The sequence below is a fragment of the Pseudorca crassidens genome, chromosome 14 (assembly GCF_039906515.1).
Source record: "Pseudorca crassidens isolate mPseCra1 chromosome 14, mPseCra1.hap1, whole genome shotgun sequence".
Taxonomy (NCBI): Eukaryota; Metazoa; Chordata; class Mammalia; order Artiodactyla; family Delphinidae; genus Pseudorca; species Pseudorca crassidens.
The window spans coordinates 44,504,338-44,516,516 of record NC_090309.1 but is presented as its reverse complement, the minus strand read 5'-3'; the positions used below and the strand labels follow the sequence as shown (position 1 = coordinate 44,516,516).

Genomic DNA, 12,179 nt, shown 5'->3' with positions numbered 1-12,179 from the left:
AGCTGAATGGAGACAGAGAGATGAGTTTAGGTATTTTACTGATTTCTGAGACTTAACAGGGAGAAAACTAAACTCACTTTATCTCCCAGACTAATTCTTTCTAGTTTCCCCAACACTGTCCAAGGCACTACCACCTTTCTCAGCACCCAGGATTACAACTTTAACATCAACTTTTCCAATTATTTTCCTTCAAGCTCTGCTGACTTTGTTTCCACTTTTATCTCTCCCACGTTGGTGTAAGCCTTCCTGGCCTCATGAGTAGGCAAGTCTCCTTAGGTGGTCTCCATATCTCTACATGCTGCACACAAGCCTCCATGACAATCTTTCTTTGCTCTCTTGGTTACGTTGCCCCTCCATCTAAGGGCTCACAGTGGCCTGTAGACCTTTCATCTCCCACTATTGCCATCTCTAGGTTCTCCCCACTACCTAACTTGTTGTCACCTCCTGGACTTGACTTGGCTGTTTTCACTTCTAACCTTTGATTATGCCACTTTTTCTGATTCAGGTGTCTCTTCAGCCTTTCTAGAATAATCCAAAGTCTTCCTTCAAGAACCAGCACAGAGTTCTACCTCCTTCAATATGCCAGTATGAACATTAATTACCTCCTTGCTTTTGTGTTTCTTTAGCAACATGTATAATACTTTGTACTTTTCAAAAGTATTTTCCCAAGGTAAATTCCCTAAGGTTAAGGTCTGAATTTTTTTAGTAAGCAAGTAAACTTAAATTCTTTTGATAGTGATGAGCATTGCTTATGCACACGGCACATACTTGATGAGTGAATAACTGAATGGACTCTATCTTTAACATGAAAGAATATGAGGCTGTCTTGTGGATATGAACCCATCCTTCTGAAAAGTATCTTTCAAGCCAGGCAAAATGACAGTGCACTTGAATAAATCTGTATGCTAAATAGAGAAGATTTGCAGTTTGCTTTAGGTCTTCAGTTCCAGTACATTCAATATGGATCTACTATTAAACAAGCCTAGAGTGAATTTAGTTTCACCACTTACTGGCTGTGTAGTCTTAAGCAAGTTAGATACCTCTCTGATCTTCAGTTCCACTATCAGCAGAAGGAAGAGGATGTCACTTACCTCATACTTTGCTGTGAGGATGAAAGGAGACAGTGTCTCCACAGTGGAATTACTAAAAATATAGCTACATTTTGTCCTTTAGCCATGAACTAATAGGCATACACAATTCAAAAGAGAATAGCTCTAATCTTAGCACAAAAAGGGTGTCATATTTGGGAAACCTGTTATAATATGATGAACCCTAGTTAGTGGTCTTAAAACTACAGTGTTTAATCCACAGGGAACTTTCTCTGCTAAAGATGAGTAAGATTTAGGTGATTAGCAATGGGCAGGGGGTACAAGATAAGCAATTGTAAAAGCAATAAAATCTTTTATTAGATGAATATAAAAGTGGGTAGCTAATTTAATTTTAGCTCCCTAAGAAGGTAGTAAGTTTAGCCTGAATAACAAAACAATTTCATTTGAAGATAAACAACACATGTATTCATTTATCTTGCTTTATTTATCTTCAGCAGAGGAAGCAACTACATTTACCATTAAGTTAACAAAATATTTATATTAAACCCCATTTGATTTATAGTTGATCTAAACAACAAGGAATATTTGCCAGATGAATACATTCTAGGGATAATATCAAAAAAGTGAGATAATGTTTATTATCAGTAATTGACATTAGCTCACTTTTAAGAGTTTTATTTTCAAAAATTTTTCACATTCTTTTGAGTGAGATTACTTAATTTTAAATTGGGAGCAAGCAGAAAAATATGTTTTTCATATTCTGATCCAGGACAAATGTCATTTGCCTCACAACACTGATTAAAGACTAGAAAACACAAAACAGAGGTGCAAACAAACTCACCAGAAGTGAGGTAAGCACTGCCCTCTGTTCTCACCATATCCATTCCTGGCAGTGGGAGGGGTTAGATGATATATTCAATATTGTATTAAACATTGGTTATATCCATACAGTTAACTAACTAATCAAAATTACTTGGAAATATCAGATATACTAATTAGAAAATGCAAAACCAAATTTCATACAATGCATTTTAAAGCCATTTTGCCAAATATCACATCCTGGTAACACGTAAAGTCTATCTGAATGGCATTTATATGAGTTATCAGTTATACTGTAAATGAATAATAGCCTTTATGAAGTCAAGAAAGTCCACTTACATGAGAACATAAGTCACATGCACAAATGAGGTGATGGGCTTTTGTGATGTTTAACATTCCTATTTGACTTGTCTTACTCCTTGAGTTCTGGTTTCATCTGCATGTATACAGGAATTCAGGTTTTCCAATTACTTATACCCATTAATTTGTTTAATGTGTCAGAAACATGTAGCTTACTTTGTGTTTTGTTTTAAAGGGGTTTCCCTTTTTGGCCTTGCACAAATCTTTGCATTTTGGTCCCTGTCTCAAATGGTGATCTAAGAGAACTTTTGTTGTTGTATTTTTAATATCTTTATTGGAGTATAATTGCTTCACAATGTTGTGTTGGTTTCTGCTGTACAACAAAGTGAATCAGCTATATGTATACATATCTCCTCATAACCCCTCCCTCTAGGACCTCCCTCCCACTCTCCCTATCCCACCCCTCTAGGTCGTCACAAAGCATCCAGCTGATCTCCCTGTGCTAAGCAGCAGCTTCCCACTAGCCATCCATTTTACATTTCGTAGTGTATATATGTCCATGCTACTCTCTCACTTCACCCCAGCTCCTCCCCCGCCCCCACCCACCCCCCACCAAGTCCATTCTCTACGTCTGAGTCTTTATTCCTGCCCTGCCACTAGGTTCATCAGTACCGTTTTTCAGATCCCATATATATGTGTTAGCATACGGTATTTGTTTTTCTCTTTCTGACTTACTTCACTCTGTGTGACAGACTCTCGGTCCATCCACCTCGCTACACTAAGTGAAGTTTTGAAAGGACAGGCAATTTACAACGAATCTTAGACATGAAACTTGCTAACGTTTATTATCCACCACAGCGAACAGCCCACATAGACTGGCAGGAGTGGATAAAGTCTCCCTTGTGCCACAGAATCCCTATGAACCGCACTTATCTCAAATTCCATCACCCCTTACCGTGTACGTGATGGTTTCTTCGGTGTCCTGTGACTTGACCAACGCCAGAGTCAGCATAATTAGGAAAAGGGCTTTCACCATCGTGAATCTCAAAGAAAACACAGCACAAACCGATCCTTAGTATCTGCTGTGGGGGAAATAAAACTTTAGCTGTAAAGTAACAAGCAAGATAGCGAAGGCGGAGGAGGCTGAGGCTCCATCATACCCAACTTCCAATTTACTTTCTCATCTCCCCTCCCCCTCCTCAACCTTCCCTTGGCCAAACGAGGCACCAAAGACTGTAAAACGGCTGCAGAATTACATTTCACTTTACTCTGTCCGGCTTCGCTGAAATATATACAAAAGATATACAGCGTGCATTTTATACTGCACCTACACAACAGGCTCGAGAAAGGGAGTGAAAGAGAAAGAGTACAGTGTCATTAATTTCAAAGGAGACGGTTCATTTTTTTCCGAGGGCTGAAGTGGGGCAGCAAATCTCATATTCCCTTGAACGTTAAGGCTTTCCCTATAAGCTCACCTCCAGCTAGTTAAGTTCCTTGCACAGCTCAGCAGAAAAACCTGTGAACAAATATGAATTACTTTGGCTTCAAACTTCTTTTTTTTTTTTTTAAACAAAACACCAGAACAAAACTCGGGAGCAATCTCCTCCCCTAGGATAGAATACCTGCCCTTCGGAGCTCCGTCTTACATTCCCCAGCGCAAACTCTCAAAGTGGCATTTCCAGGCGTTCTCTTTGCGCAGCTTTGTTTAAAACCCCCAGGTTGTGTAGAGGAGCAGCCCAAAGCGTCTCATGCCCTCGTGCCTTATCAGTCCCTCGGTCCCCGAAATGCTACCTTCAGAATCGGGGCTGCCTAGGGCCGGAACTGGGCAACCACACAGCGGCCCGAAGTACCAATTTCAGGGCAGCCGGCCAGGCACCCCCAGGGAGGCGAGGTCCCTTTTCTCAACTGTATGTTATCAGGCAGCCGTCCCCGGGGAGCTGCTCAGCGCTCCAGTTTCTAACCAGCTCCTGTGGAATCCAGGTGCGGCTTAAATCTCTGGCCCCCTGAAACTTTCAAAACCTTGTTTATGGGCAAAGCCCTGTCGGCTGATTGTCGGCACGCACACACATGCCCATCCAAACAGATGTCACCCCGTACTCGCACATGCTGACAGATCGCATTCCTAGACCACACACCTCCACCTCCCTCTCTGCCTGAGAGATCCTGCACAGTGTGCGGCAGTTCTCAGGTCCACTGCACCCCTCAGGTCACCCCACTTACTCCTCGGCGCGCGGCCCCGCGGGCACTGGGCGAGCTGGTGTGACCCCCGCTTCGGGGCTCCTACCTGCGCGGCCGCTCTGCGCTCCGGGCCCGGGCAGCGAGGGGAGAGAGCAGGGGAGGGCAGCCCCGTGGGTCTGAACTGGCGAGGTCTGGCAGCGGCCGCGGCGGCGGCAGGAGGAGGAGGAGAAAAGGAGGGAAAGGGGAGGGCGAAGGGGGGCGGAGGAGAGAGCTGAGGGAGGCGCAAAAGGGCTGAGCCGAGGGCTGCGAACCGGGCGGGAGTGCGCGCTGCGCAGCTGGGTCTGCGCCCCCTTCTACAGGGGCTCTCCACCACCCGCCTGCCCTCCCCTGCCATCCCCTCACTCTTTGTTCCCAGACGCGCCGGAACTCCAGGCAGAAGATGGCACGTTTGGCATGTGACGTTTGGGGTTTGAATCGGCCTTGGTGATGCTCCAGCCTCCCAGGCAATTTCTTGTGCGCCGCGGAGTGGAAAAAGGCTCTCCTAGTAGAGCTTGTGAGCGTCCTGAGAAATTGCTGCTTATTATTATTATTATTATTATTATTATTATTATTATTATTATTATTATTATTATTATTATTCCCTAATAGGTGAATCCTAGGAGAGTAAATTAACTCCATTTGTAGAACTGGTTCTTTCGCCTTTTCTTTAAGATACTTTTTTTTCTTTTTGAAGGGTGGGGAAGTGCCTGCTTCCTCAAAGGTAGAAAAAAGAGAATTCATTCATTCCACCAGTATCTGTGACTTACTATGTGTGAGGGCTTGGGGATGGCCCAGGTAGAACTCACACTCACAAGATCGTGAGCTTGGGTTGTCCTCTGGTCTCTCAAACCCCGTTTTTTATGGGCCCCTTGTCTCATCTACTGCTTTTCTTCTCTCCCCTCCTTCCCTTGTGGGAGTCTCCAGTACTGGTCATTCAACTTTGGGCATTTCACTCTCACCTTTCACACTAATGGTGGAATTTCAGGAATCTGGCGAGAAAAAAAAATATTTTTTTCTGGCTTCTTCAAATCTTACCACACAGATTGCAGTTATCTTTGAAAGCTCTAACTCTAAAGTCAGATTAAGAGTTTGCCTCCAAACAAATTAAGAGTCATGCCTTCTGAAGCAAATACGGTTTCATGAACGAGACAAATGAGACAATATGCAAGCTGAAGGTACTCACTCTGACCTCAGCAGCTCCCTCCCCTTCCCTGCAGACCAGAGGAGGGGCAGGGAGATGGCAGGGAGGGCAAGAGAGAGAGACTGCCAGGTGGAAGCCTCTCTCCATATCTCTGGGGTATGCAAAGGGTCGCCAGCCCTGCCAGTTTCGCTGCAAGCCACGCAATATTGGACAAGATCAGAGGAGCTTCATGAGCCTGAACCTTACTTTAGTACATGGGGTTTTGCTAACAGTACTGAAGATTTTGGTACCAAAATTCAAATGTTTGTTTTCCCAATCATTAATGACCTCCAGACTTTAAAAAATTGAATCTTTGCTTTTGTACAGTAAAAGATCTGTATAGACATTTTCTTCTACTTTTTGAATTCTTTTTACCTATCTTCAGCCCTTTCCCCAGAAAAAGTGAGTTAAAACTCCCAAATTTCTATTCTCAGCCTGGAACTCTTCCTGTACATCCAACTACTGACTTGCTGTCTTCAGCTGTACACCTAATGGTTATTTCAAACTGAACGGGTCTGCTGATTCTCACCCTCTCTCCCAACCTGCTCTACCCACCTGCTTCACCATCTCAGTGAATAGCAATTTTATCTTTCCATTTGCTCAGATCCAAGATCACAGTGTCATCCTTGATTTCTGTTTTTCTCACACACCCTGCATTCAATTCTTCAGAAAACTCTGTTGGCTCCATCTTCAAACTGTATCCAGAACTGAACCACTTCTCATCACTTCGTTCACAACCACGGTGGCTTGAGCCACCACCATCTTCCAAGCGAATTACTACAGCCTCCTAATTGGTCTCCTTGCTTATACCCTCGGTCCCCTGCAGCCATTTCTCAGCAGAAGTTCATATAAATGGAATCCTAGAGTATGGACTTTTTTGTGTCTGTCTTCCTTCACTCAGCATGCTTTTGAGATGCATCCTTGTTGTTAGGTGTATCAGATGTTCATTCGTTTTTATTGATGACTAGTATTCCATTGTGTGGATATACCCTGGTTTGTTTATCTGTTCACCTGTTGATGGATATTTGGATTGTTTATGAATAAAGCTGTCATGGACATTTATGTAGAAATCTTTGTGTGGACAGAAGTTTTCCTCTCTTTTAGGCAATACTTAGGAGTGGGACCTCTGGATCATATGGTATGGGTATGTTTAACTTTATAAGAAAGTGCCAAAATGTTTCCCAAAGTGACTGTACCATTTTACATTCTTACCAGCAATATGTGAAATTCTATGTGATACTGTCAGTAATTTATAAGTTAGCCATTATGGCAGGTGTGTAAGTGGCATCTCATTGTGGTTTTATTTTACGTTTCTCTGATATCTAATGATATTGAACATTTTTATGTGCTTATTATCCATCATTATGTCTTCTCCTGTGAAGAGCCCATTCAAATCTTTCATCCATTTCTTTATTTTTGGTTTTTTGTCTTATTAGTGGTAAGAGTTTTTTTTTTTTTAAATATAGTCTCCCTGCAAGTTCTTTGTCAGATATATATGTTTTGAATATTTTCTCCCAGTCTTTGCTTTGCCTCTTCATTTTCTTAATGCTGTCTTCTGAGAGCAAACATTTTAAATTTTGATGAAGTCTAACTTTTGTTGTTGTTGTTTTATGTTTTGTCCTCTTTATGTACTATTTACAAAATCTTACCTTGGGCAAATCTTGTAAGCTCTATAAACCTCAGTTTCTGCTTCTGTAAAATGGGTAGGATAACACACTCTACTTAAGGTTGTGGGGATTGAGAAAGAAACTCATCAATCAAATGTCAAATACATGTGAATGATTGTTCTTAGGTATTACAATATATAATATGATGGGCTGTAGTAGACCGTTCCTCCATCGTAACATAACCCAGGATTATTTAGGTATTTCTTACAATAGGGTATCTCCTGACTAGTCTAAGGTAATGAAATCAGCAATGGCATTTTCTGGCTGTTGTTTCAGAGTAGCCCATTGTCCCACTTTGACCAATCAGAACTGAAAGGAAGGATTTCTTTCCTAGGTAAAAGGCTTTCTGAGCTCACAGTGGAGGAGAACAGTGGAGTCCTTTGCCTCAGTTGCCACTGGCAGCCATATTACAGCCTGGAGGGAAGCCAGCCTGAGCATAAGGATGACACATACTACGCATGGCCAATCACATGGAGAGAGCCTGGATCTTGAGGGATTGTTCAGAGGGCCGACTGACCCTAGAACTCATGATACTTTTAGGGCTTCTCCAGAAAGGTTTAATTTTTAAAGTCAGAAGGAAAAAATAAATATCGTCCAGTCTGGATTATATTTGTCCTTATACCATTGCAGTTTGTAAAATATAATTTTTGTATGGAGAAAGGGGCCCGTGAAGGCCAAAGTGCCCAGGGACAATGAAAATCATAATGTGGCCCTGATTGTTGAGCTTCTAAATCAGCCAGAAGCGAACTCTGTCCTGCCTCTGCACCCCAGTTTTGTGAGGTGTAATGTATTTCCTTATGGCGCAAGCCAGTTTGAGTCAGGTGTTCAGTTACTTGGAGCGGAAGATGTCTTGCTGCTAGCGTGAAGAAGCCTCCTACTCCGGAGGCTCTGGCTCTTGTGATGTGTTGTACCTGTGTCCTGCACCCCAGAGTGGCAGGCCTTGGCTGCCACTTGGGAGAGGCTGTTGGGAGAGATTCCCAGGCTTTCTGTCCTGGGGCAAGCTGAACATTCCAAACACTTCTTCTTGGATCAGCTTCTGGGTCCCCCTCCATCCCCTTACCTTTGTGTGTGTGTTTGTGATTTTCAAAGATTTAAGACTTCAGATCTTCCTTTAATAGTCACTACCTCAGGAAGACAACTCTGGCTTCTCTTCACAGCATTTGTCAAATAACCAGTGATCAACTTTTATAAAGGAGCCCTCTATTTCCCAGTTTGCCAGCTATTATACTATATGTATCACAAAGAAAAACTTATATTATTATGTTTTCTTTACTATTTCCCTTTTTTAAAAAATCCCTGAAAATAATTAGAAGTCTCAAGGATCCACAAGGGTCTTTAATTAACTGAGTCATGGAGCCACAGGTCTTGCAGTTAAAACCTGGTTAATAATATTTTATTGGGTGTGGGCAACTGGAAAGTGAAATCTGTGAAAAAATGAATTCAGTAAGAAAGCAGTGAAGATGGAACATTTACGTAGGGATTAATGGTGGGGTGATCAACTTATCCCACTTTGCCCAGGACTCTTCCAGTTTTTGCACTGAAAGTTGTGTGTCCTGGGAAAGCCCTCAGTCCTAGGCAAACTTAAAGGTATAGAGAAGGGAATTCCCTGGTGGTCCAGTGGTTAGGACTTGGTGCTTTCATTGCCAGGGCCCAGGTTTGATCCCTGGTGGGGGAACTATGATCCCTGAAAGCTGTGCAGTGCAGCCAAAATAAATAAATAAAAAAGTGTACAGGGGCTTCCCTGGTGGCGTAGTGGTTGAGAGTCCGCCTGCCGATGCAGGGGACACGGGTTCATGCCCCGGTCCGGGAAGATCCCACATGCCACAGAGCGGCTGGGCCCGTGAGCCATGGCCGCTGAGCCTGCGCGTCCGAAGCCTGTGCTCTGCAACAGGGAGAGGCCACAACAGTGAGAGGCCCGCGTACCGCAAAAAAAAAAAAAAGTGTACAGAAAAGATGTGGCAGAAAGAAAATAGGATAGGACTCAAGAGTTCTTGCCTGGACTTTTGCCATGCTCTAGCTGGGGAACCATGGCAGTTGCTCAACTTCTTTGAGTCAGTTCTGCACACACATTGACCTGGGTAACAACATTTATTTGTAGTTATTATATTGTATTGATACTTGCCTGTTGTTATCACATTCTACTTTCCTGTATTTATCACATTGCTTTTGCCTGTTCATCATCTATTCCCTTATAGTGGTAGGCCATGACCAGTTTTGCCCATAGAATGCCCCTAAGTGTACACGAAGGAAAAACTCCTAAGTCCAAAAAAAAGGAGAAATGGCCCAGTGTCAGTAAAACAAGAATGTCAAAGTCCAGAACCTGGCTATTAGGTCTGGTGATGTGGCAGAATTATTGTCTTCTGTAGTGGTTTAAGTTGTTTCTGTGTGCCGATGAGCCTGAGGATACGAAGGGCACTGAGCCTGCGATTCCAGGTTTCTCTGACTGGAAGACAGCCCATTCTACACGGGCTGTAAGGACTTCTAGATTTAGGTTTGTCTCTGTGAGCTACACGGCAGGCCAGGAGCTGGGGCATCCACCCTGAGCTTTTATTTCATTTATATAGTCGTTCCCTCTTATTCACGGGGTGTATGTTCCAAGGCCCCCAGTGGATGCTGAAACTATGGATAGTACTGAACCCTATATATACTATGTTTTTTCTTATACATACATACCTATGATAAAGTTTAATTTATAAATTAGGCACAGTAAGAGATTAACAACAATAACTAATAATAAAATAGAACAATTATAACAATATACTATAATAAAAGTTATGTGAATGTAGTCTGTCTCTCAAAATATCTTATTGTGCTGTATTCACCCTTCTTCTTGTGATAATGTAAGGTGATAAAATGCTCACATGATGAGATGAAGTGACGTGAATGACAATAGGCATTGTGACTTAGTGTTAGGCTACTATTGACATTCTGACAATAAGTCAGAAGGAGAATCATCTGCTTCTGGTGATCCTGGATCATCGAACCACGATGATGTCTATGATTGGATGTAGGCAGATGATGTCAATGGTTGGGGATCCCTGGTGGGGTGGAGCAGGATGAGTCAAGATTTTATCATGATACTCAGAATGGTACAGCAATTTAACACTTATGAGTTATTTATTTCTGGAATTTTCCATATATGTTCAGACCGTGGTTGACCTTGGGTGACTGAAACTGTGGGAAGCAAAACCATGGGTAATTGGGGACTGCTGTATCCTTTGCCGGCTTATTCTTACTATCTTTGAATCTAGACACCACAGTTTGGCCTTGAGTACTCCCACTTCATACAATTTGTATGGAGCTTATTTTTCCTGTGACTTTTTGGTGAGCATGTGGCTCAGTCTCTGCCAATCAACATCAAATCTGTAGACACAGTGATTGGTTCAGGAATGATGGACACACCCTAAGATAACCCCCAATGAGGGGTTAGTGTAGTGTAGGGCTTGGATCCGGAGAGCCTGGGTTCAAGTCCTGCTGTGCCACTCACTGACTGTGTGAACTTGGGAAAGTTACTTAACCCTTTTTGGGCCTCAGTTTCCTCACATGTGAAATGGGGTTAATGATAATTCCTATCTCATAGAATTTTTATGAGTATTAAATAAGAAAATGCACATAAAACCCTTAGTACAGTTCTTTGCACATAGCTATTGCTGCTGTTGTTATTATTGATCACAGTGACTAATCTTAAATCATGTAGTCGGGTTAATTGCATGATAGAATAAAAGAGGTTATTAAGGCTAAAAATTGCTTCATATTTTTGTGTGTAACTCTGTCTAGTTTATGGGCTATTTAGAGGAATCAGGGTCTGGACACATAGTTTACTGCAGTTTGATGACTGGGTCATGGAAATCTGTGACCCCACCCTGAGCAGCGCCCTAAGACAATGGTATTTTTTGAATAAATGGCTCTGAGATACCTAATTTTTTGAATTTCAAGTGGCTTATAAAATTGTACTTCCTTACTGGTAATAAATAGTAATAGTTAACATGTATGTAGTACTTACACTATGTCAGGAACTGAAGCAAGTGCTACATGTGTTAATTCAACAGCACTATTATTATGCCTATTTTACTAAAAAGGAAATTGAGACAGAACAGTTTAGTACCTTGCCCTGGTCATATAGGTAGTGAGCAGCAAAGTAGGGGTTCTAAAGCAAGCTGTCTGGTAGCAAGAACCCCTGCTCTAAAGTTTCCTCTATGTTACTCCCTCCCCACCACCAACTGAATATCTAGGATTGCAGGGATAGAACAGAAACATGGATGATTCTTCAATGTGGTACAACTACACAGATTCAAACTGGACATGTAGATTGAGTGGACTGCAACTGGAGATTGCAATAAATTCACCTTGCTAAATTGCTATGAACCCACGGGAATCTGAGATTTTAAAGATTTGAAGATCTGTTTGGTGGGGGGGGGAAATGACAATTTCAGAAGAGATTCACAGATGTCAATGACTATGCATCGTGATTTATTTTTTTTTAATTCCTTTTATTTATTTATTTTTGGCTGTGTTTGGTTTTTGTTGCTGTGTGTGGGCTTTCTCTAGTTGCAGCGAGGAGGGGCGACTCTTCGTTGTGGTGCATGGACTTCTTGTTGCGGTGGCTTCTCTTGTTGTGGAGCATGGGCTCTAGGTGTGCGGGCTTCAGTAGTCGTGGCATGTGGGCTCAGTAGTTGTGGCTCACAGGCTCTAGAGTGCAGGCTCAGTAGTTGTGGTGCATGGACTTATTTGCTCCGTGGCACGTGGGATCTTCCTGGACCAGGGTTCAAACCCATGTCCCCTACATTAGTAGGTGATTCTTAACCTCTGCACCACCAGGGAAGTGCCTGCGTGTGCTTTAAGTCTCTGTCTGCTTTCGACTGTACATCCAAATCAAAGATGTCCTATCAGTGTGGCTCAGTTCTAAGAGCAGCTGATTAAGGCGTTGGCTAACTATGCCCAACCTTG

At 42.5% G+C, this 12,179-nt stretch overlaps 2 protein-coding genes across 5 annotated transcripts in view; one reads left to right on the top strand and one right to left on the bottom strand.

Moving 5' to 3' along the window:
• Positions 1–4,594, bottom strand: part of EFEMP1 (EGF containing fibulin extracellular matrix protein 1) — a 68,293-nt gene extending 63,699 nt beyond the window's left edge. The window contains exons 1-3 of one of the 3 annotated variants that reach the window (XM_067705033.1): positions 4,453–4,594; positions 3,644–3,684; positions 3,124–3,211 (exon numbers count right to left, since the gene is read on the bottom strand). In XM_067705033.1, the coding sequence (XP_067561134.1) occupies positions 3,124–3,204 (81 nt within the window). In that variant the 5' untranslated portion in view covers positions 3,205–3,211; positions 3,644–3,684; positions 4,453–4,594. Of the gene's footprint in view, positions 1–3,123; positions 3,212–3,643; positions 3,685–4,388 lie in introns of all 3 variants that reach the window. The other 2 variants (XM_067705034.1, XM_067705035.1) reach the window with 2 other exon arrangements.
• CCDC85A (coiled-coil domain containing 85A) overlaps positions 1–12,179 on the top strand; it is a 685,546-nt gene that overhangs the window by 223,050 nt on the left and 450,317 nt on the right. The window lies entirely within an intron of this gene.